The following is a 24,661-nucleotide window of genomic DNA, read 5'->3' as shown; positions in this document are numbered from 1 at the left end:
TGGCTGGATATAAGATTAATATTCAAAAGTTAATTGCATTTCTACTCTTTGGCAACAAACAAAAACCATATTTTTGAAAATATGCCATATATATTAGGGATAAAAAAATGCATAGTATCTGAATAAATCTAATATTTTTGAAATTTAAATTTTTTTTAAAAAAATGTGTAAAACCACTTATCATGTAATAAGGATAAGGAAAATTACAACTTGAATGAGAAAAGGCAATAAAGAGGTGTTAACACTCAGATGAGTAAGATGTTGGGATTATTTGGCAAGAATTTTAAACCAGTCATCATAAAAATACTTCAGTGAGCAATTATAAGTACTCTAGAAGCAAACAAAATATCACCAAAGAAATAGAAATTTTTTTTTAAAAAATGGAATAACTTGGGAATTTTTTTAAAAAAAGAATAACTTGAAAAATACTGTAATTGAAATAAAAAACAGTGAATGAGCTTCATAGAAGAATGAATATAACAAAGAAAGCAATTAGTGTACTTGAAGATAGAACAATAGAAATTACCCAATCTAAACAACAGAGGAAAAGTAACTGGAAAAAAATGATAGAGGCTTAGGGAAGTGTGGGACAATAACAGAAGATTTAATATTTGTATCATGGAAGTTCCACAGGAGAGGAAAAAGAGAGTGGGCCTGAAAAAGTATTTGAAGAAGTAATGGCATAAAATAGATAGCTAGTGGGAAGCAGCCGCATAGCACAGGGAGATCAGCTCGGTGCTTTGTGACCACCTAGAGGGGTGGGATAGGGAGGGTGGGAGGGAGGGAGATGCAAGAGGGAAGAGATATGGGGACATATGTATATGTATAACTGATTCACTTTGTTATAAAGCAGAAACTAACATACCATTGTAACGCAATTATACTCCAATAAAGATGTTAAAAAAAAAAAAGAAATAATGGCTGAGAACTTTCCAAATTTGGTAAAAGACGTAACTCTACAGAGTCAAGAAACTGAGTTAATCCCAAGTAGGATAAAGCCAACAAAATCCATGCCAAGACACATCATAATTCAACTTCTGCAAACTAAAGGCAAAGAAAGTCTTGAAAGCAGACAGAGGGAAATGATGCATTACCTTTAGGGCAAAACTGATTCGAATTTACAGCAGACTTCTCATCTGAAACTATGGGAGCCAGAAGGAGGTGGCACAACATTTGTAAATGCTGGAAAGAATTGTCAACCACAAGTTATATATCCAGTGAAAGTGTCTTTTAGGAATGAAGGGGAAAGTAAAACATATTCTCAGATGAAGGAAAACTAAGAATTTGTTGCTAGCAGAGCAACCCTTAAATAATGATTAATAGAAGTCCTTGAAACAGGAAGTAAATGATGAGAGAAGGAATGTTAGAACATCCAGAAGAAGTAAAGGACAACAAAATGGATGCACATAGGTCTAAATATAATAGACTATTATTCCCTTGAATATTTCTTTTCATGTGTTTTGTTTATTTTTTTGTTCTTTATCTAGATATTTGAGTCAAGCTTTTCATTTATTTACTTTCATTTTTATTGATAAAAGTTTATGAGGCCATGAATTTTCTTCTGATCGTTGATTTACATGCATCCCTTAGTTTCTAATATGTAGCTTTCATTACCATATTTAAAAAAAATTTTTTTTTGAGTTTGTGTTTCCCTTTCACTTAAGACTTATTAATAGGAGGTTTAATTTCCAGGAAGAAGGACCTTTTGGTCTTCTGACTTCTATCTATTTTGTTTATTTTCTAGATAATTCAAGGTAGTGCTTGGTTTTGTGGGACAATCATTTTGAAATTTCTGACATCTAAAATTTTAGGTGTTTCAGACCATGTAAGTACTTTCTAGTTAAAACATTAGAATTTCTATAAATATTTAGTTGGATGAAGACTTTGAAACCATCTATTTTTAAATGAAACCTCTTCATTTTATAGAGGTTAAGTGCCTTCTTCAAGGTCCCAAACTAGTTATTGGCAGAGTCAGTACTAATACCCTGCAGATCTTTTCAACCCACTAAGAAGAAAGTATATCAATGAATGGTGACTTAGCCTTCTAGGAAAAAAATACGTTAAGTAGTTGTTTATATTTTGGTTAAAATACAAATTGTTAGTTTAATAAGTTATTAATTCATTGTAAATGTTAACATATGAACAGTCTGTACTCAGCTTTGCAATATAGAACTCAAGATCTCAATATAGTTTTTTTTAAATTTTATTTATTCAATATAGTTTTATTTATAATTATAGACTAAAATTAAGATGTGATTTGATATTTTTAAAGTTCTTCTTGTATAAAGAGAATGATAAAAATTCTCTGTCTTTTCAACTTCTAGAAAATATATGGACCACATCCCTCATGCATGTTGTTTCTGTCTGTTTTAAGGCTAATACCTCAAATAATGGCCCTTTTCAAAGCAAAAGTTCCTATTAACTAGTTTGTTTTGGGAATAGAAAACAATGCATGATTTTAACTTTTGACTTTTCAGCACTTTCTGTTTGGATATGAGGATAGATGAGTGTATCATACAATAATCTACTCTGAAATTTACCTTATATAGTACTCTCCAATTAGGACTCTGTCTAATGCTGAAATTGCTTCAACTTTAACAAGGGATTATAGATAGTAGTTACTCTCTTAAAATGTCAAGTGCTGTCACTATCCAGGAGAATTGAGCCTGCATACATGTTCATGTTAAATAAAATTTCAAAATGTAAGGATTTATTTGCCATTTATTGTTAGATCTGCAGAGTGGTTTACTAGGTTTATTTGTTGTTCTTAAATTTTTATTCTGTAGGGGGTATACATTTTATGGTAAACTTTATTTAGGCCTCCTAAGTTATTTATTAAGTTGGTCTGTTATTTTCTTTCTTGCCTTGCTCCACATTGTCACCCAACTCTTTACAAATCCTAAAACACACACACACACACACACACACACACACACACACACCCCTTGGTATTCTTAAGTGACTTCTGTGTGACAGCTGTGAGAAAGACTTGAAACTAAAGTGGCTTGGTTAAATTATAATTAGTCACCAGGCCTATTCTAAATTAGAAAAATAAAGTTAACTGTAAATTATCCTTGGTACTGGTAGATAAGGGGAATCATGAATAAATGAAAACCATAGATAATCATCAAAGTTGATATATAATTATTTATGTCCTTGTAAAGTAGTTTGAGTTAATGTTTTGCATGCCAAATATTTTTCTTTATCTGGCCTTCTAAGAATGCAGTGTAAAAATAATTGTCTCACCGAAGTAGGTAATAAATAATCGGTAGAAAATAGTTCTACATTGGATTTGGTTGGTGGTGTTTATGTTAAAGTCCTTTGAGATAGAGTAACTAAATCAAAGTAGTATGTATAGTTGTTGTAATTCTCTTGAAGAATAGCTCTCATAGTTAATGGCTTGAATGTATGTCTGAAAAATTCAAGAAGCACCAAAAATTGTGCTCAATGTATGAGGCTTTGTGAAAATGACAGTGCATGGAAAATTTGTTCATGATTTACAATGTGTGGTGAAAGGAGTTAACTGAAATTGTTTTTTTCTTGATAAATGATCTGATTATAAAATCTCATGATCAACTGCATGGTGGTTTGTGCCCAGCAGATGTTGATTTTAGCTCATTCTTTACATTATCACCTTCTCTGCTTGCTTTTTCTGAACTTCTTTTTCCTTTTCATTTCTCTTGCTATTTCTGTTTGTTTTCAATTTTCTTCATAATTCAGCACATAATGTGGTTCACTGTATTTTTTGTTTTTTTTGGAGAGGCATCCATGTACCTTGGATTTATCTTCTCTGTAGAATTTGTTACTATTACATCAAACCAATTATTATTAACTATAATTATTTGTGTAATTTTAATTTGTTTTTATTTTCTTCCAGATTCGCCTGAGTGACCTTATTGCAGCCAGAATCTTAAGATATACAGATTTTGATACTTTAATTTACACCTGTGCTCCTGAATTTGACTTCATGGAAAAAGCGGTATGAATGTTTCTTTTTTTCTCTTCTACAGGTATGATGGGTTCTTGCTCTTAAGTTTTCCCTTTAATCGGAAACTCAAAAATTTTATTCAGAAACACCCAATTTACTTACTCTATCATTTTTTTATGGTAACTTTTGCTAATTATATGGCCTTCCTCACCTGGTTTATGTGTAAAATCAGTAAACAATGGCCCCTACCAGGGCGAGTGCATAATATACTGTATGACCCATAGTCAATTACTGTTACTACAGTTCACTTACTTTTAATAATCTAGGTCAGTTGGAGGTATGAGACCACTCAGGAAATATAAACCCAAATTCTTGTTTTTGTTTTTTAAAAATTCAGTTTTTTTCACTTAACATCCCAAATATTACAAACTTTTAAAATAAGACATTGCCAAGAAAGATATACTACTAATCATCTATTATTCTCTTATCTATCCAATCAGTCATACATTTATTCAGAAACAATTATTGACCACTAATTATCTGTGAGGCAGTTTGTAGTCGGACTATGAAGAGTAAAATGACTTGATTCCTGCCTTCAAGAAATATAAAATTTTGTTACATGGTAAATCACTCTCTATCACGATTCACGAGAATTATTTAGCTGCTGCTATTATTTTAGTACTTACTCATACTTACAGTAATTACTTAGTATAACTTCATTGTTAGCTCTATAGTTTCACAAATGAAAATAATAGAATTTGCAGCCCAGGAAATGATAATCTAGGGCCCAGGGATCAGTAAACACACATTTTAAACTTACTATTATATAATAGAAATAAAGAAAAGATAAAACCAAAAGAAAGGAAAAAATAATATCCATAGCTAATTTTAATAGTTTTTATCGTTAAAACTATTTGATATATTTGTGTAACTATTTTATAATTTTGATTCTTGTATTAGAACATGAAACTCGATAAATATATAGTCTGTTAATGACAAAGGTATCTTTTACCTTTACAAAATCTTATTGTGACACTCAATTTGACATACATTTTCATTCATTTAATGTAAAATTTAATAAATAATTATTTTGAATAATTTGCTATATTTCAGACACCACTGAGATACACAGAGACATTGTTGCTTCCAATCGTTATGGTGATTACTTACTTTATCTTTAAAAAGGTATTTAACAATTTTTTCACTTGCTTTTGGGTTCAAGACAAGGACTTAGATTAATGCTGATAGCTCAGAATTCTGTCTTACTTTTAGGATGAACTCTTCCCTCCCTAAAAAACTTTTTTTATTCAGATTTTTCTTTATCTAGTATTATGTGGGTTTTTTTCTGAAAGCCACATTAGAAAAGATATTTTTACTTATTCTTTCGAAAGAAATTTGTCAGTTACCCACTATGTTCTAAGAACTACGTTAACAAAGTAGGTACACTGAGATAAATAAGACAAGCCCAGCCCTATCTTGAAACTCACAGTCTGAGCCAGGGGGAACATTCAGCAAATAATTTCCAAATGATTAAATAATTGCAATTGTTATAGGTACTAAAAAAGAAAAGTACAATGACCACTTTGGTATCTTTCAAATATAAAGCACATTCAAAAAAGTCTTGATCCATTTTGAGACATGAATAGGAGAAATTTGTATAGCCATTAAAATATCATTCTCTACTGTCCACTGTTTTCACAAAAAAACAAAATGTTATCACAGTAGAAGAAATAATGTTTAAAATACCACTGGAAGATTTTCTTGGTCTGGGAGTAGTTTATCCGAAAGTCTGGTTAAAGACAGTGGGTCCTCAGTTTTTAGCAATTTTGAACCATCTTTATTTTTATTGTTTAAAAGTTGTCCTGCCTTAAGTCAGTATGTATTTTATGCTTTTAAGCAGATAACAGTAACATGATTTCTCTACTGTCATACGAAGTGTGGTTCTGTTGAAGCCAGTGTTCTAAATTTAAAGTCAAATTGCCTATCTCCCCTATGTAGTTCCAGTTCCCACATTTCTCATTCCTTTGTTTTCACATAGAAGATGAATAATTTATGAGTGAGAAAGGCATCTCCCTGTACATCTGTGTTGTTTCACTCTTGATCCAGTTCCCCAGGGACCACGTGCAAAGAGTCAGGATAGATACGAATGGGTAAACTACACACAGGTTTGCTGCTTTCCATTGCTTTGGCCCTACTTAGCTCAAGCTGCAGATTTTCTCCACTAGCATATTTCTCTCTTCCATCATGGCAATTTGTGTTATTCTTACAAGGCTCCACTTGGGGGGGACTAATGCAAGAATTAACTGTTCAGTGGGGAGATATCTAGCACAGGAGAAAATGATAACTAGATCTACTATTAACTATTTTAAAAATAAAGATACAAGATCTAAGACTCATAAACATAATACTAGCCCCCAAACATACCACAGCTCAAACCGTGCACGTGCAGTAGCAGGTGCATGCGTGCATTCACACACACACACACACACACACACACACACACACACACCCACACACCCATCCCTGCAGCCATTAAAGCTTAACTTCTTTCTGCATCCACATAAACACCTCAGTCTTTATTTTTCCTGTTATGGCTTATTTTCCACCTCAGGGATACTTCTGATGTTCATTTAACTTTTCACTTGTGTGAAATCACTTCTGAGAAGGAAAGGAGGAAGGCATGTCTAGTATGATTTCCTGTAACACTATTGAATCTTAGACTCCTATAAATGCATATATTCTATTACCTATACCTTTGAATAGGCTTTTGCTTGCCAAAAAGACTGATAATCTCATTTTCATTACTTGAAACATTCGTCCATGCCGGATGCCCTTGAATCAATGAGAGAAGTTAAAAATTCTGAACTTAGATTTAATTTAACATTAGAGTAGAAATTTTGTTACGTATTTTTTTCAATGTTTATCTGTGAGTTACAAGCCACATATCATGCAGAGTGCAAAATTTTAAGTTCCCCGTAAATTTCTTAAGTTGTGTGTAATTGCTGCTAAAGCTTCTTTGGCCAAAGTTAGCTTCCACTTTTTTTGCCTTCACTCCTCCCTCTCTCATCATCATCTGGTACACTTTATTATTATTTTTTTTTTTTTGGCTGAGCCACGCAGAGTCTTAACCACTGGACCACCAGGGAAGTCCCGTTTTGATAAGTGCTCTTAAGCCTTCTGTAGCAGTCACTTCAGGCTGAGGTAGATCAGGCAAGCAGATATGCCATAGCTAATTTTATAATAATCAGGAGTTTGAGTGAAGCAGGCATATAGACTGTGTAGATAGAGAGAAATTCCTAATTCACTTAGAAGGTCAAGATAAAATAGTCTCTGAAAGTACCTGGAGGAAGCTGCCTCCTTTGTGGAAACCAATCCCCCACCTACAACCCACCTGCCTCCCAGTAAAATATAAACTTAAACACTGTTAAGAAGTTATCCACATATAAAAAGCTTAGAATTTTAGAGCGAAAGATTTGCTCCAATACTTTTTTTTTTTAAATAGAAAAGGAGGTTACAACTTCAAGAAATTATTTGCCTGAGGTAGAGCTGGAACTAAACTGTTTCTGAGGACTCATTTTAACAATAAAAATACTTCTTTCTAGTGGGGGTATTTTTGTTAATGAATCAGGCCATTTTAAACGTCACTTAATTCCTTAGAAATTTCATCGATTTGATTCTATTCACAGGCTTTTCGTGATATTTTATGTGTCTTATCTGCAAACACTTATCTGAGGTAATTATTTCATAGTTGTTTTTAAACCATACTATATTCAGTTATTAAATAACTTACTGTAATATCAGTTTTCCAAATGAATATACATTAAACTTCAGCATTATGATTACAAAAGGAAACATGAACCAAACTTAGATGTCTTCTTAAAAAAAAAAGACCGAATGTATTATTCTTATGGCTGTCTCTCTTTTATGCATTTGGACTTGTTTTGAAGGATTTATATTTGTGAATTAACTCAAAGTTTAAATTGATTTAGTTTAATTTTGATATACCACTGCAATTTAAAGTCAGTAAACAGAAGTAAGCTAAAGTTTTATTTTGGCTATTCTTTTTTTTCTTTTTTTTAAACTTTCAGAGAAAGCATACTTGTTTTTCTGAATATTCATGAAATAACTTTTCCTACATTATTGTTAAAACTGCTTGTTTTATTGCATTTCTTTGTGGTTTTATTAGTCACTAGAATTATGGGATAAACAAATATGAGCAAAATATAACTCAAATCACACATTGCTATAGGACATGAGAATTGTGAAGAAAACTTCCTTCTGAGGAAAATTTTACCTCAGATTACATTTAATATTTGTAGATATGTTCATTAGATGGATTATTTTTAATAAAATTTATTTTAGGACAGTTTTAGATTTACAGAAAAATTCTGAAGATAGAATAGAGAGTTTCCATGAACCCTGTACCCCATGCTTATATTTTCAGTAAACAGTTTTGTATGGTAGCCAGAAGAGCTAATTAGAATCTTATGGTTGAAATGGTAACATCTTGTTTGTTGAAACTGTTTCCAAATCAAGAAGGTTAGTAGATCCACTCTACTTTGTTCTGGTCAGATGGAGCCCCGGGGGAACATGTCTTGACATTCTAAAAGAATGTTTTTAGAGCCCTGAAAACTGTTCACTTAAGGAATGCATGAAGAGACCTGGGATATTTAATTGGATAATAGAAGGTTGAGAGGTACATGGCAGCTGTCTTCAAACATTTGAGAGAGTATAATGTGGAAGATGACAGACTTGAGGGAGCCAATTGGTGGAAGGAAGATACTTAGCTCAAATAGGAGGTCTTTCTTGGCGATTACATTCCTGAAAGTGATGGCTATGGGCAGAGTGGCCTTTAAATCACAAAAATAATACAGTTGACTGTTGAACAACATGGATTTGAACTGCATGGGTCCACTTATTTGCAGATTTTTTTCCAAGAATAAATACTACACTATTACTAGATCTGTGGTTGGTTGAATCCCGGGATACGGAGGGACCAAGTATATGGAGGGCCAACTATAATTTACACTCGGACTTTCAACTGCGCCCCTCACCTCCATGTTGTTCAGGAGTCAACTATATGCTTATAGTAATACAATCAGAAAAAATAGTATATCAAGAAAAGAGGAAATGTTCCCCTCTCTTACATGTACTCCTCAATTTGTGCTGATTGTAAGTGGCTTTGTATGTATCATTCCAGAAAACATTTCTGAAAACCCAATGTACTGTTTAAATGGTATTATTCTGTAACTTTTATGTAACAGCGTGTCTTGGGCATCTGCCTAGATCTTCCTCATACTTTGTAGTAGTCTCCAGGTTTTATTATTCAGCATCACGAGTGACTATCATGTAATTAGCCATTCCCACATCAGTGGACATTTAGATTATATTTATCTTTTTGTCATAACAACCAGTGCTATGAGTAATTAATATCCTTGTACACATTCATTTGGACACTTATTTCAGTATTTAGAATATTTAATATTTGAAGTATTTGATATGGGACTGCTAGACCATAAGGTATGAATTTTTATAATTTGATGGATACTGAGAACTTATAATGGTGAGAGTGTCCATTTCTCTGCATCTCCATGAACACCACTGTTATTAAACTTCTAACATTTTCTAACTGATAGTTTTTTTGTTTTGTTTTGTTTGTTTATTTATTTATGGCTGTGTTGGGTCTTCGTTTCTGTGCGAGGGCTCTCTCCAGTTGCGGCAAGTGGGGGCCACTCCTCATCGCGGTGCGCGGGCCTCTCACCATCGCGGCCTCTCTTGTTGCAGAGCACAGGCTCCAGACGCGCAGGCTCAGTAATTGTGGCTCACGGGCCTAGTTGCTCCGTGGCATGTGGGATCTTCCCAGACCAGGGCTCGAACCCGTGTCCCCTGCATTGGCAGGCAGACTCTCAACCACTGCGCCACCAGGGAAGCCCTAACTGATAGTTTTTTAAAAAGTAACTCACCTTACAAGTCTTTGCCAGTGAAGTTTTACATCTTTCCATATGTCTGTTGGCTATTTGTGTTTCTTTTTGACCATTTGAAAATTGATTTGTGGTGTCTTTTTATATTATAGACAATAATCTTTTGTCTGTTATGTGTATAACATAGTTTATTCTAGGATATCAATATATAGTTTATTAATGGTCATTGCTTTATAGAAGTTTAAAATTTGTATACAATCACAACTGTACACTTGCTGTGTTTTCTGTGTTAATTTGTGTGCTTAGAAACACTTCACATCAAAATCATAAAAGTATTTCCCCGTATTCTCTTTCATAGTTTTCATTTTTGCCGAATAAATATGTGTATATATAAAGTATACAATACAATGATTTGATATACATATATGTCGTAAAGTGATCACCACAACCAAGTGAATTAACACATCCAGCACCTCACAGAGTTACCTTGTGTGTGTGTGAGAACACTTTTAGCGAATGTCAAGTATATAATGCAGTATTATTAAGTATAGTCACTATGCTGTACATTGCTTCCTCAGACTTTCATCTTATAACTAAAAGTTTGTACCCTTTAAAGAACATCACGTCATTACCCCCAGTCCCCAGACCCTGGCAACCACCAGTCTACTCTCTGAGTTTGACTTTTTTTTGGTCTTTTTTAGATTCCACATGTGAGTGATACCATAAAATATTTGTCTTTCCCTGTCTTTCCTGTTTCACATAGTGTAATGCCTTCCAGGTTCATCCATGTTGTTGCAAATGACAGGATTTCCTTGTTTTTTATGGGTGAATAATAATCCATTGCACATATGTGCCATATTTTCTTTATTCATTGTTTGCCCTAAAACAAATGGACTGCCAGATATTTCTCCAACAAAGATGGGTTTATTGGGGGTCACCAGAGGATTGCACTTTGAGGTTTACAACCATGGTGAGCCACATGCAAGTCCCTGCACAGCAAGGAGAAGAGAACACTTTCATAGAGGGGAAAACGAAGTTGGGAGAGCTATAGTAAACCAAAAGTCCATGGCTTTTCATTGGCTGAATCCTTGCCAGGAAAGAAGAGGAATCCTTCTTCTTCCTGTTGGACTCTGCTGTTGTTACAGGGCATGAAAGTTCCCCCTTCTTGTCTCCAACTCTATTTAATTGAGATTTCTATTTATTAATTTATTTTACTTTCCCCCTTTTGATCAAGACCTTTCTCTGAAAGCATCATTGATCAAGAGTCAGGTTTTCTAGTTTCAGCAGCTTTTTGTCCCTCAGTGCCAGGAAGGACCTTTCCTGAGTGTAGTGTCTCACATCAGAGGAAAAGCGCACAGATTGGAAACCTATTGAGGTCACATGCGAGTAACAAGGAGGGTGGGAGGGAGTACTCGCAGGTGTTTTTTTATCTAAAGTTCATATGTTATCAAGATCCTAGATATTTGTGATCATCTGAAGTGTTATGTCATCCTTAAAAGTTTGATGACAAACTTCCAACAGTCCTGGCCTGGATATCCTGGGAAAGCTGTCTCATCAGATGTCATCTACGTCAGTTCTGGGAAATCTTTACTTTCAAGTCACCAGATGATGTGCAGGTCCAGTCAGGGTTCTGTACTTTCTTTAGGTGTGTCACATGAATCCAAGAGTCTGTTCCTTGGATTCTGGTGGCATAAGGGTTGGTTAGCAGTACCTGATAGGAGCCCTTCCAGCAAGGTTGAAGAGAGTTCTTCTAGAGGTGTCTCTTCCAATACGTAAAATCTCCAGGTTGCAAGGTGTGATGGTTAAGGTTTTTGTCTCCCAAGAATGCACTGTGAAAAGATTGCTCTAATAAAACATGGTTATTTTATTTTATTTTTTTAATGCTAATGTTACAGTTTAATGAACTGTGTTTAGTGCTTTACATAATTGATCTTGTCTAATCTTTGTAAAAAAAGTCAGCAAAGTAGACATTATTAGCCCATAGTACAGAAGACAACACTGAGAATGGGATTCTTCTACTCAACTGGCAGGTGGAGATCGAGTTTGATGCCAGATCTGACTACTGAGCCAGTGATCTTAACTCTTCACTCTGCTGCCTTTCACAGCCATGTGCTTGGGACTTCAGTTCCTACTTCTTATCTTCACTTCTCTAAAGCAGTCCCTGGGTTTTCAGCTAAATCCCACAGCCAAACCTCTGGTGGACTGAAAAAACAAATCAACCAACAACCAATGGGAAATCATCTTGCAATAGGCCAACGGAGATCTTGACAGGCATTTCATCCAAGATTGAAAAATAACCAAGGGTTGTAAGAATTGGGTGTCAGCAACAGAATGACATTTTGAATTGAGACAGTGATTTTAGTTTCTTCATGGCATAATGGTAGAAATTATTCTTAAATAGAACACCTCCTGAGATAATATAGGTCAGTAGTTGTTTGTATTCAGGTTTAAGTGCTTCAGGGAAGGTGCCAGGTGACCATCAAGCATGTGACCTGAAGCCGTCTCCCCACATCCCTTCACAATAACACTCTAATACTTGGTGGCTTTAAGGCACTTTTAATTTGGAATCTAAACAATGTCCTTAACAGAACCCTGTCTTATTTGCAAGGCTCCCTGAAGAAGACAGTGGGTGAACTGCATGCTGCCAATTCTGCTTCTGTGGTCACAGCCCAGACCTTGCCATTGCCTGAAACTGCTCCTTTTAAGAAATCCCACCTGGTACCCACATGCTTGCATTCCTCTTCTCCCCGCTCACTAAATCTGTTTGTTCTTCAGCTGCCTCAAGGCGCCAAGATCTCAACTGCTCTAATCTAATCGTCATTCCTGGTTTGCTTTCTGACACAGCCTGGAATCCATGGTCAATGTCTATTATGGTTTCTTATCAAGAATTCTCAACTCCCTGGTCTTTCCTCTGCGTATGCTCTATGGTTCACACCTTTCTGTTGATCTAGCAGTCTCCACTCTCTTCTGCACAGTAGAGATGATTACATAGTAACGAATGACAGTGACTCCACCAAAAGAGCTGGTTCCTGGCAACTTCTAAGGCTACCAGTGCTACTCTTTAGGTCTATTATTTTAGGTACCTTTCTTTCCTGCTTCCCTTTGTTGGCTGTTTCTGACCTCACATCTCTCCTTTAAGCCCATTCCCCAAAACATGGTTATTTTTAATAGAAACTATTATGCCTTTGTGATATTGGAGTATCTCTCCCTTTGTAAGCTGTAAGTCAGAAGAAGCAGGAGCCAAGTGCCTTGAGAATCCTGTGACTCTCTCAAAGGGTAAGAGTTCCAAAAGTGGTGGATCTAAGATTTAGAAGGACCAACAGCAGTGCTTTTAGAAATACACCATTCATCCATCAGCAGACACTTAGGGTGTTTCCGTGTCTTGGCTATGATGAATAATGCTGCAATGGACTAGAAAGTGCAGATATCTCTTCAGGATATGGATTTTTATTCCTTTGGATGTGTTCCCAGCAGTGGGATGGCTTGATCATATGGTAGTTCTATTTTATTTTTTTGCGGAACCTACATACTGTTTTACACAATGTTATACCAATTTACATTCCCATCAACAGTCCACAAAGTTTCCCTTTTCTCCACATCTTCACCAACATTTGTTATCTCTTTTCTTTTTGATAATAGCCATTCTAATAGACATGAGGTGATATCTCATTGTGGTTTTGAATTGCATTTCCCTGGTAATTAATGATGTTGAGCACATTTTCATGTACCTGTTGACAATTTATTGACAATTTATGTATATTCTTTGGAAAAATGTTCAGGTTTTTTGCCATTTTAAAATCAGATTTTTTTTTTTGCCATTTAGTTGTATGAGTTCCTTCTATATAGATACTTCAGATATTAACCCCTTATCAGGTACACAGTTTGAAAATATTTTCCCCCATTCTGTAGGTTTCTTTTTCATTCTGTTGATTGTTTCCTTTTTGTGCAAAAGCTTTTAAGTTGATATTGTCACCCTTTTTTATTTTTGCTTTTGTTGCCTGTGCTTTTGGTGTCAAGTCCAAAAAAGTCATTACCAAGACCACTGTCAAGAAGCTTTTCCCCTTTGTTTTCTCATAGTAGTTTTATGGTTTAAAGTGTTAAATTTAAGCCTTTCATCCATTTCCACTCAATCTTGGTGAGTTGTGTAAGACAAGAGTTAATTTCATTCTTTTGCATGTGGTTGTCCAGTTTTCCCAACATTATTTATTGAAAATGCTGTCCTTTCTCTGTGCATGTTCTTAGTGCCTTTGTCAAAGATAAATTGGCAATTTATGCATGGGTTTAATACTGGGTTCTCTATTCTGTTCCATTGGTCTATGTGTCTTTTTTATGCCAGTCTCACACTGTTTTGATTCCTATAGCTTTGTAATATAGTTTGAAATCAGGAAATGTAATACCTCTAGCTTTGTTCTGCTTTTCTCAAGATTATTTTGGAAATTCAGGGTCTTTTGTGGTTTCATATGAATTTTAAGATTGTTCTTTCTATATCTGTGACAAATGTCATTGGAATTTTGTTAGGGATTGAATAGAATCTGTAGATCACTTGGGGTAGTATGGACATTTTAACAACATTAATTTTTCCAAACCAAACGCATAGAGTATCTCTCCATTTAATTGTGTCTTCTTCAATTTCTTTCATCAGTGTCTTACAGTTTCAGTATACAAGTCTGTCTCCTCCTCAGTTAAATTTATTTCTAGGTACTGCAAACATGGACAATTTTATTTCTTCCTTTCTGATTTTGATGCCTTTTGTTTCCTTTTCTTGCCTTATTGCCCTGTCTAGGACTTTTAGTACTATGTTGAAGATAAATGGCAAGAGTGGGCATCCTTGTTTTGCTCCCGATCTTAGAGGAAAAACTTTGAGCTTTTCACCATTGAGTATGACGTTAGCTGTGAGCTTGTCATATATTGCCTATATTATATTGTCTATACCTAATTTGTTGAGAGTTTTTTTTTGTTTTTATCATGAAGGGGTTTTGGATTTTGTCAAATGCTTTTTCTGTCTCTATTGCGATGAGCACATGATTTTTATCTTTCATTCTGTTAATGTAGTGTATCACATTTATTGATTTGTATATGTTGAACCATCCTAGCATTGCAAAGATAAATCCCACTTGATCATGGTTTATGATCCTTTTAATGTTATGTTGAATTTGGTTTCTACTATTTGTTAAGGATTTTGGCATCTGTATTCATCAGGGATATTGGCCTACAATATTCTTTTATTTTTATTGTCCTTGTCTTACTTCAGTGTCAAGGTAATACTAACCTTGTAAAATGAGTTTGGAAGTCTTCCTTCCTCTTAAATTTGTTGGAAGAGTTTGAGAATGATTGGCATTAATTATTGTCTAAATGTTTGACAGAATTCTCCAGTGAAGCCATCTGGTCTTGCAGGTTTTTTTTGTTGGGAGACTTTTGATTACTAATTCAATCTCCTTACTAGTTTTAAGTCTGTTCAGAGTTTCTATTTCTTCCAGTTCAGTCCTGGTAGATTGTATGTTTCTAGGAAAGTATCCATTTCTTCCAGGTTGTCCCATATGCTGGTTTATAATTGTTTATACAGTTTCTTATGATTCTTTGTATTTAGTTGTAATGTCCTCTCTTGCATTTATGATTTTCTTTGAGTCTTTTTTTCTCAGTTCAACTAAAGGCTTGTCAATTTTGTTTATCTTTTCCAAAAAAAAAAAAACACCTCTTAATTTCATTGATTTTTTTTCTATTATTTCGTCTCTCTATTTCAGTTATTTCTCCTCTGATGTTTATTTTCTTCCTTCTAATTCTGGGCTTAGTTTTTTCTTCTTCTAGTTCCTTGAGGTGTATAGTTAAGTTGTTTATTTGAACTCTTTCTTTTTTCTTAATGTAAGCATTTATTGCTATAAACTTCCCTCTTAGAATTGCTTTTGCTGCATCTCATAAATTTTGGTATGTTGTATTTCTATTTTCATTTGTTTCAGGATACTTTCTGATTTCCTTTTGATTTCATCTTTAACCCATTGATTGTTCAGGATTATATTTGTGAATTTTCCAGCTCTCCTACTTCTAATTTCATACTGTTGTGGGCAGAAAAGATACTTGATATGATTTCAATCTTAAATTTGTTAAGACTTGTTTTGTGACCTAACATATGATTTATCCTGGAAAATGTTCCATGTGTGCTTGAGGAGAATGTGTGCTCTGCTGCTGTTGAATAGAGTGCACTGTGTGTATGCTTAGGTCCAGTTAGTCTAAAGTGTAGTTCAAGTCCAATATTTCCTCAATGATTTTTTGTCTGGATGATCTATCCAATGTTAAATTGGGTATTTAAGTCCCCTGGAATTATTGTGCTGCTGTCTATTTCTCCTCTCCTATCTATTAATATTTGCTTAATATAGTTAAGTGTCTTAATGCTGGGTGCATATAGATTTAGAATTGCTATATCCTTTTGATGAAGTGACCCCTTTATCATTATATAGTGACTTTCTCCTTTGTGTCGTTACATTTTTCAACTTAGTCTGTTTCACCTGATTTTATATATACATATAATATATTTTATATATATATATATATTTACCCCTGCTTGCTTTTCATTTCCATTTGTGTGGAATACCTTTTGTCATCCCTTCACTTTTACTTCATGTGTATCCTTCAAGGTAAAATAAGACTCTTATAGGCAGCATAATTGGGTCTTTTTTTTTTATTCATTTAGCCACTCTGTATCTTTAGATTAGAGAATTTAATCAATTTATACTTAAAGTAATTATTGATAGATGAGGACTTATTTTTGCCATCTTGTTTTCTTTCTGTTTTGTAGTTTCTTTCTTCCTCTCATGCTATCTTCCTTTATCACTTGATGATTTTTCATAGTGGTATGCTTTGATTCCTCTATCTTCTGTGTATCTACTATAGGTTTTTACTTTGTGGTTATCGTGAGGCTTACATAATACATCTTATAGTTTTGAGTCTATTTTAAGCTGATAACAACTTAACTTCAACTGCATATAAAAATTCTGCCTTTTTACTTCCCTTGTCCCCATTTTATGCTTTTGATGTCACAATGTGGATCTTCTTATATTGTGTATCCATTAATAAATTATTGTAGCTATATTTATTTTTTAATGCTTTGGTCTTTTTATCTTTATACTAGAGTTAGGTGATTTACACACCACTACTACAGTATTAGCGTATTCTGAATTTGACTGTATAGTTACTTTTACTAGCAAGTTTTATACTTTCATGTGTGTTCATGTTACTAATTAGCATTCTTTCGTTTCAGCTTGAAGGACTCCCTTTAGCATTTCTTATAAGGCAGGTCTAGTGATGATGAACTCCCTCAGCTTTTGTTTGTCTGGGGGAGTCTTTCTCACCTTCATCTGAAGGACAGCTTTGCTAGGTAAAGTATTCTTAGATGGCAGATTTTTTATTTGAGCACTTTGAATATCCCATTCTCTCCTGGCCTCCAAGGTTTCTGTTGAGGAATCTGCTGATAGCCTTACAGGGGTTCCCTTATATGAGATGATTTGCTGTTTTCCAAGTTCATTTTTTGTCTTTGATTTTGACGGTTTTATTATAATATATCTAGTGAATTTGGGAAAGGTCACGTATGAGCCTCCTCTACTTGGATGTCCATATCTCTCCCCAGAGTTAGCAAGTTTTCAACCATTATTCCCTAAATAAGATTTCTACCCTGTTATTTATATGTTTATTCATGGACATTTTAATCTGAACACTCAAATCGTTCTTTAGCTCAGGGGATAGTTATTCTCTCTCTTTCTCTTTTTTTTTTTTTTTTTTTTTTTGCTTTAGCCTCTCTTTTTTGAACATATATTATTACTTTTATCATATTTTTTCTTTCTTTTTTTCTTATGTTCTCAGATTATTCTATGACTGGGTCTTCAAAATGACCAATTTCAGCTGTGTAAATTCTGCTATTCAACCTTCTTTGGAGGTTTTAAATTAGGCAAATATGTTTTTTTCATAATTTCTGAAAGCTCTTCTTTACTGCAGCTTGTTTTAATTGAATGGATGCAGGATCCTCTTAGACTTCTGTGAAGATAATAATTGGAATTTTCATTTAATACTATCTATTATTCCTTATATTAACTCTTTCTTGAGAGTTCAGTTCACTTGCTCATTTATCTTGATGTTTTTCTTTCATCCTATTTGTGTCTCATGATTTGGTTGTATATTGATATTCTAAATTAGTTACTAGATTTATTTGTATCCGTACTTATTGTTGGGGTCATTGGTGATTATAATACTTACCTACCAGGCCTCTCCCTTACATGCAATAGCTCACTACAGGAGTCTTTTGTGACTGGCAGACTTCAGGACATGTGGGAACCCATCCATTCACCCCCACCTCCACCTTTGACTGCATAAAGTCAGGAAGGACTTGCAAGGTTGGCAAAATAATTTGGTGATTTCACTACTATTCTAAGAGGCCTTCCCTCCACTACTCTTCTTAAAAAATCTCTGGATCTGTGTGTGCCCCTGAACTTCCTTATACTTCTTACTTTCTTATTTATACTGTCTTAATTCTCTCTCCAACCCCAAAATCCGTATGAGAAGTCCTCTTATCCTGCAAAGACTGAAATATTCAGTCTTTACAATGGGCAATAAAATAAGCAGTCTTGTACCTCTCGTCTGGATCTAACATAAATTTTATGAGGATAAGAACAGTATCTATTCTGTTCACACTGTTCACTGCACAGTGCCTGGAACACAGTAGGTATGCCATAAAAATTTAGTAAATTTTTAGACATAAATATTTAGAAAGTTTGTTAGACAACTTTTGTGGAACTAAAAATATTTATAAGCTTTACCTAGTAACTTTTATTCTAGAAATTTATCCTAAGGAAATACTCAGAGATGCTCACAGAGTTTTAAGTACAAGGATGTTCACGTTAGTAATTGTGAAAAATAAAAACAACTCCAAAGTCACAGCAGTACTTATATAAAGTATTATATATACTGTATATGGTTGAATATTTAATAGATATTCTTTTTATTCATTTATCTCTCCGGAGGTACAGTCTTCAGCAATCAGTAAAACCCATTTTATCTTAACCAAAGAACAGCATTTTGATATACTTTAAATAGAATGACTATAAATCATGCCTTTTAAATTGCCATAATTTTTAGTAATATTATCTGATAGCTTTATTTACTTATATATTTATTTATTTAAAATATAAGAACAAATAAATGGAAGTTCATTTTGATGTAATCATAGTATAATGGACAGTCAGTAAATAGAGAATATTTTTGTTTTATTCCAGAAGACAGCTCCTTGAACATGGTGAGGTAAAACTTTCATTTTAATCTCTGCTAGATTTGTGTATTATATTTTAGTTCAAGGATAATTCACAAAGGTATAACTCTGCTGTTGATACACCATCATCAGTGCTTAAGTGCTTCAGCACTGGTAATAAATTTCTGCTCATCCTTCCCACTTTTTAATCTGCTCTCAGTTTTGAACAGTAGTAAGGACTTGACAGCCAGAAGGCTGATTTATGACTACAGAGTATAATTAAATTAAATTACCTTCCTTCATTCATTCAACAATAACAAACATTAATTTCTAACCCACTGAGCTAATCAGCTACAGGTCATCAGGGTAGGTACCCATGGCCCTGTGACTGGTGGCTTTTTGCCACACACAGACCTGATGGTCAACCAGTTACAAGCTTAGCTGTGTTATAGGATACAACAGATGGTATAGCGATGTTCCTGCCCTCAAATATGTCTAATTTTTCAACGGAGAGCAAAACAAGATAGCCTTTCTTATGGTGCTAAATTATTTTGTGACATACAAGAGAAAGATCTTCATGGGCTAGAAATACAATTTCCTAAGTAATAGAACTTTGAGTCTTAAGTGGCAGGTCAAATTTACAAGAGAGGGCAACTGAATTTGAACTTAATAGGAATAGCTTATGATGATAACTAATATTTTTTAAATAGTTACTATGTGCCATGTACTGTACTGTTTTGATTCTCATAATAATATTATTCCCACTTTGCAAATAAGAAAATTATGTTAATTAAATGATATTAGCTGTTACAGAGATAAACACTAACATTGAAATGACTTAAATCAGTAGAAATTTAATTCTTTGCTCACATAAGGTTAAAACCGGAGTTCCTGATTAGCAGGTAGTTCTCCAACAAGCAGTATTTGAGGGACCCAGACTCCTTCCATCTATGGCTCTGCCATCTTCAACATATGGTTTTCAGGCTTGATGTGTACAAGGCAGCAAAGGAGAAAGAACAATGAAGATTGTGCACCGGAGGCTTTGTAAGGCTGGAAAAGATAGATGCACATCACTTCCTTCTCACAGCCAGAACTCAGGCACATGGCCACACCTGACTGCCAGGGAGGCTGGGAAATGGAGTCTTGCTGTGTGTTTAGGAAAAAGAGCAAAGGGATCTCTGCCAAGGACTAGAGACATAGAGAAATTAAGTAGCTTACCTAAGGTCTCACAGCTAATTTGCAGTAAATCTTGCATTTAACCACTAGCAATCCATTTCCAGTGCTCTCAGAGGAGTAGTCAGCACTTACTGCTTCCTATGTGCAGGGCATTTTGGGGGAAGTTATTTGATAATTTCATTCTCACAGCAACCCATTGATGTAAGTACTATTATTTTTTTATTTTACAGATGAAAAAAACTGTAGCATAGAGAGATTAAGTATTGATAACTTGCCTAAGGTCACAAAGCTAAAGTGGCCTTAGCTTTGTAGAGCCAAGAACTATGAACCCAGGCAGTGTAGCAGCAAAATCCATGCTGTTGGCCATTCACTCTGATACCACCTAATGTGAACTGCTTTTATGTAAATCAGGCATGTCACATTATCCAGCTTTACTTACTAGTACACATTCGTACTTCATATTTTATCATACAATATTTAAAACCCACCTCTGTTTAGAAATATAGTATTCCTTAAGTTTCTGCCTCTCTTTCTCACATAGTTTGCTACTTTCTCATTGTCTTTCATTTCTCCATTTGTCCTTGTTTTGCCCATTTTTCTTTTTTCTATTAATTCTGCATATTTATCAGTTCAGTCTTTATTATGTGCCTACTATACACCAGGTTTCTGCTTGTATGGAATTTAAGGTATAGTAGAGGGAAAAAAATGTGACCACATAATTATATGTGCAATGACAAAGGAAGATACAAAAGTAGTACAGAAGAAGAAGTGATTAAATCTGTGTTTGGAAGGGATGGGGTAGTTAGGGAAAGGCTTTTCAAATGACTATAGAGGAAGAGCTTACCAAAGTCAAAGGATGTACACGTGCAAAGAAGGCAGAAGGTAATAAATTTATCCAGAGCTACAGGCAAATCAGTGTTGCTGATGCATAAAAAAGGCAAGAAGATGGGAAGAGAAAGCAGCATTCAGACTATGATGCCTTTGTATGCAAAGAAGCTGGACTTCATTCTGGACTTTGTTGTTAAGTTGGAGATGGTATGGTCAGATCTGAGTTTTAAATACTTTAAGTCTGTTGGCAGTAAAGAAGATGGCTTTTTAAAAGGCAGTAAGAAGTCAAGCTGACCAAAAAAAGGACAGTGATAGCAAATCTCTTAATTTTTTCAAACTAAAGAGGGTATGCTAAACTCCTGATGTATAGGCAGATTAGAGATTTAAATTTCTAAAAAAAGGAGGTCTTATGGAAGGAGATGATAGATTTCTGGGCAGTAGCAATGAAGTGGCTCCTAATCCCACTTCCACTTGTGACTCACACTTGATAAATATCTGTTTGGTTTGGGATGGGACTGTTTTCACCTTAGGGATGATAGGGTGTGAGAGGCACAAACCCTGATTCACTCTAAATGTGATATGATAGCAAAAGATTGTACATTCCAGCTTGTTTCAAAATTAGGTGAGCATCCCTTAGGATAATTTTTTCACCGGGGGTAAGTTCTAAATTCCTTGCTTTGTGCTAACCCTCTGAATCAGGGATAGTCTGCAAACCTCAACTCACTAAATTAACCCCTGGCTTACCTCCCTACTGGCATGATATTGATTATTAAAGTTTGTTAGATTAATGGATACTGTTGTGATTTTTCCTCATAATTTAATGTATTTGTGTTTTATTTATTCCATCAAATTTATTTCTTTTAGCCAACTTTTCTATGTTATGGGCTAAGAAATTAGTGAAGGAGTACCTAGTAATTCACAGGGAAGAAAAGAAAGGAAAGAGATTTAGGAACAATATTTAGTCCCAGAATGTCCTAATATTATGAAGAACTGGTGAGAACATTGGCTAGGGAGAGAGAACATTCAGAGTATTCACTCCTGAATATTCTTTTGACCCACTCATATCTCATTTTGTCCATGACAAAAAGTCCTGCATCAGCCTTCACATTTTTCTAATCCCTAGTTTATTATATTATGTGATTAGTTTATATTAGATCCTTTATATTTGAAGTCTGTTTAGTTTGTGTTTTCTGTTATAAACAAGGTTTTTCTATTACTTACAGCCAAAGAGCTTTCTGTGACATACAGCAGAAGGCATCTGAACTTATATAGAGCTATTCAGTTGAAGAAGTGAAATGATACAGAATTTGGGGGAAGAATTACTTCTTTTGAGAAACTGATATTGAGTGACATATTTTGGGAATCTGTACACTTCTGTATTCACAGACTAATAGAACTATGTTGTTGAATAGTTTATTGTTTGGAGAGAAAGTATAGGGTAGTAGTTAAAGACAATGACTCAGAAGCTAGACTGGACTCAGATCTTTGTTCTTCCACTTACTCAGCATGTGATATTGGCTAAGTTATTTTACATCTTTTGGGGAACAACAAAAACAACAGCAATCATAATAGTACTTATCTTCATATGGTTGCTATGGGATCATATGAGTTACATGTAAGGTCCTTACAATAATGCCTAGTATAAGTTAAGCATTGTGTAAATATCCACTTTTACAGTTAGTGTGCCTTCTGGATCAGAATTTCAGATCTAATATTCTGCTCCCTGTTAACTGTGCCAGTGAAGGACATCTCTTCAGCATGCTCTCAAGATATCTTCACACTGTCATGGGAGGTAGTTTTGACAGGAACAACTCGCCATTTGGACTGGCTTTAGTTAGACCTTGCTTTCATTCTGCTTGGTAGCTGCTACCTCACATTTTACCCAGTTGGGCTCACTTATTCCAAAGATGAGTAGTGAACAGTTTCCTGAGCTTCCCTTCCTTCCTTCCAGCCTCTAAAAAATGTTGTGAGAGTTTTCCTAGTAATTTTTATATGGCAAGAGGTACCAGATTGACAATGGCATACATACAATAGTGATTTTTGTACTATACTTTTTGACTGTAGCCTTCTGTCCTCCACTTGGTAGTTAAAAAGAAGGCTGTCTTATAGAATGGAAGATAAAATAACTATGGCAAGAGAGCTTTATGGAAAGTCAGTAGCCTGAGAGTAAGTGAATGCTTAGGAGCATTTGGGTGAGAACAGAAAACAAACATAAGTGATGCCATTTGGGATAGCTATTCTGTGTCATCCAGCCACAAAAAACGTCATTCAGGGAAGACAAGGTAATGGTGGGGATCTTTCAAGTCTCCATATGAAAACAGAGTCCTTCCTTCAGCCTTTAGATGATAGAGGAAAGTCAAGGAGTATTACTACCTTGGATTTGATTTTGGTCATATGAGAAATTGTTGCTAAAATAGAAGTAACAGAAGTTAGGGAAGGAAATGATAGTGTCATCCTGTGGCTCAAGATAACCAAAGGAAGGAATACTGGGAGAATTCAGATGTGTATTTGTATTGATTATCCATATCTATTATGGTCTGTTTCTAGATGCCACATTTTAAGAAGACGATGGACAATGTGTACCACATTCAGAGCAGGGCAACCAGAATTATGACAACACACAACTAATAATTGAGTTTTTCTGAATATTTAAAGATAGAAAGCTTTCTAAGGTTGAAGGTGGGAATAATGCAAAGTCATAATACAGTATTTAGGTAATCGAGAACTGTCATGCACAAATGGGTTTACACCAATTTTGTGCAGTTCCAGAGGTGTGGAAGTTGCAGGAAAACATTAGTTCAGTTTTAGAAAAGATTTTCTAACATATACAGCTATCCGTCTTTGTAATAGGTACTCCTATGGCATATTCCTTTTCAGGAAATAGTGAATATTCAGTTGATAGATTCATAGAAGTGATCCCTGTTTTGGATAGATGATTAAAGTAGATGGCTCACATAATCTACCAATCTGTGATTTAGTGGTCCTAAACAAAAGGACCTATTTGAGGATGAAGTGTGTTGATGTCTTGTCTTCTCTCCAAAACGTGTTCCTGATTTTGTCCAAAGGTGAGTTTGACTAAAGAACAATGAAGGACTGATTTTGAAATAAATGTTCCACATTCCAACTCTAGGTTCAAGAATTATTTAAAAAATTAACAAATTTTCTATTTTCAAACATCATTTAGAAAAGGAAAAAAGATAGCTTTAGGTACAGTTTTTGCCATTCTGTTTTAAATATAAATTATGTATTTCTGATTATAAGAATAGCACGTGTCTTTAAAATTTGAAAAATGCAGAAAAAACACCATTCAGAAATAATTTCTTTTAACTTCTTAGGTATATTCTCTTACAGCCTTTTCCCCCTGTGCATATATATACACACATAGATGGTTTTCACAGAATTAATATTATTCTGTAAGTATAGAGTTTTATATTCTGAAAACTTTTCCATGCCATTAAATAATCTTCCAGTATGTAATCTTTTAATGGTTGTATACATGTGAAAATGCAGTAATTTACTTAGTCCTCTATATTGGTCACTTAGGTTGTTTCTATTTTTGCTGAGAAAAATTCACTTCAG

General features: G+C 34.5%; 1 protein-coding gene across 1 annotated transcript in view; it reads left to right on the top strand.

The window, feature by feature from the left end:
* Positions 1 to 24,661, top strand: part of DPY19L2 (dpy-19 like 2) — an 89,098-nt gene that overhangs the window by 52,013 nt on the left and 12,424 nt on the right. The window contains exons 13-17 of the mRNA XM_068550038.1: positions 1,745 to 1,825; positions 3,878 to 3,979; positions 5,042 to 5,113; positions 7,615 to 7,661; positions 19,107 to 19,131. Coding sequence (XP_068406139.1) covers positions 1,745 to 1,825; positions 3,878 to 3,979; positions 5,042 to 5,113; positions 7,615 to 7,661; positions 19,107 to 19,131 — 327 coding nt within the window. The remainder of the gene's footprint in view (positions 1 to 1,744; positions 1,826 to 3,877; positions 3,980 to 5,041; positions 5,114 to 7,614; positions 7,662 to 19,106; positions 19,132 to 24,661) is intronic.

This window comes from Eschrichtius robustus, chromosome 8 (assembly GCF_028021215.1).
Source record: "Eschrichtius robustus isolate mEscRob2 chromosome 8, mEscRob2.pri, whole genome shotgun sequence".
Classification (NCBI taxonomy): Eukaryota; Metazoa; Chordata; class Mammalia; order Artiodactyla; family Eschrichtiidae; genus Eschrichtius; species Eschrichtius robustus.
This window is presented reverse-complemented; position numbering and strand designations above follow the sequence as displayed.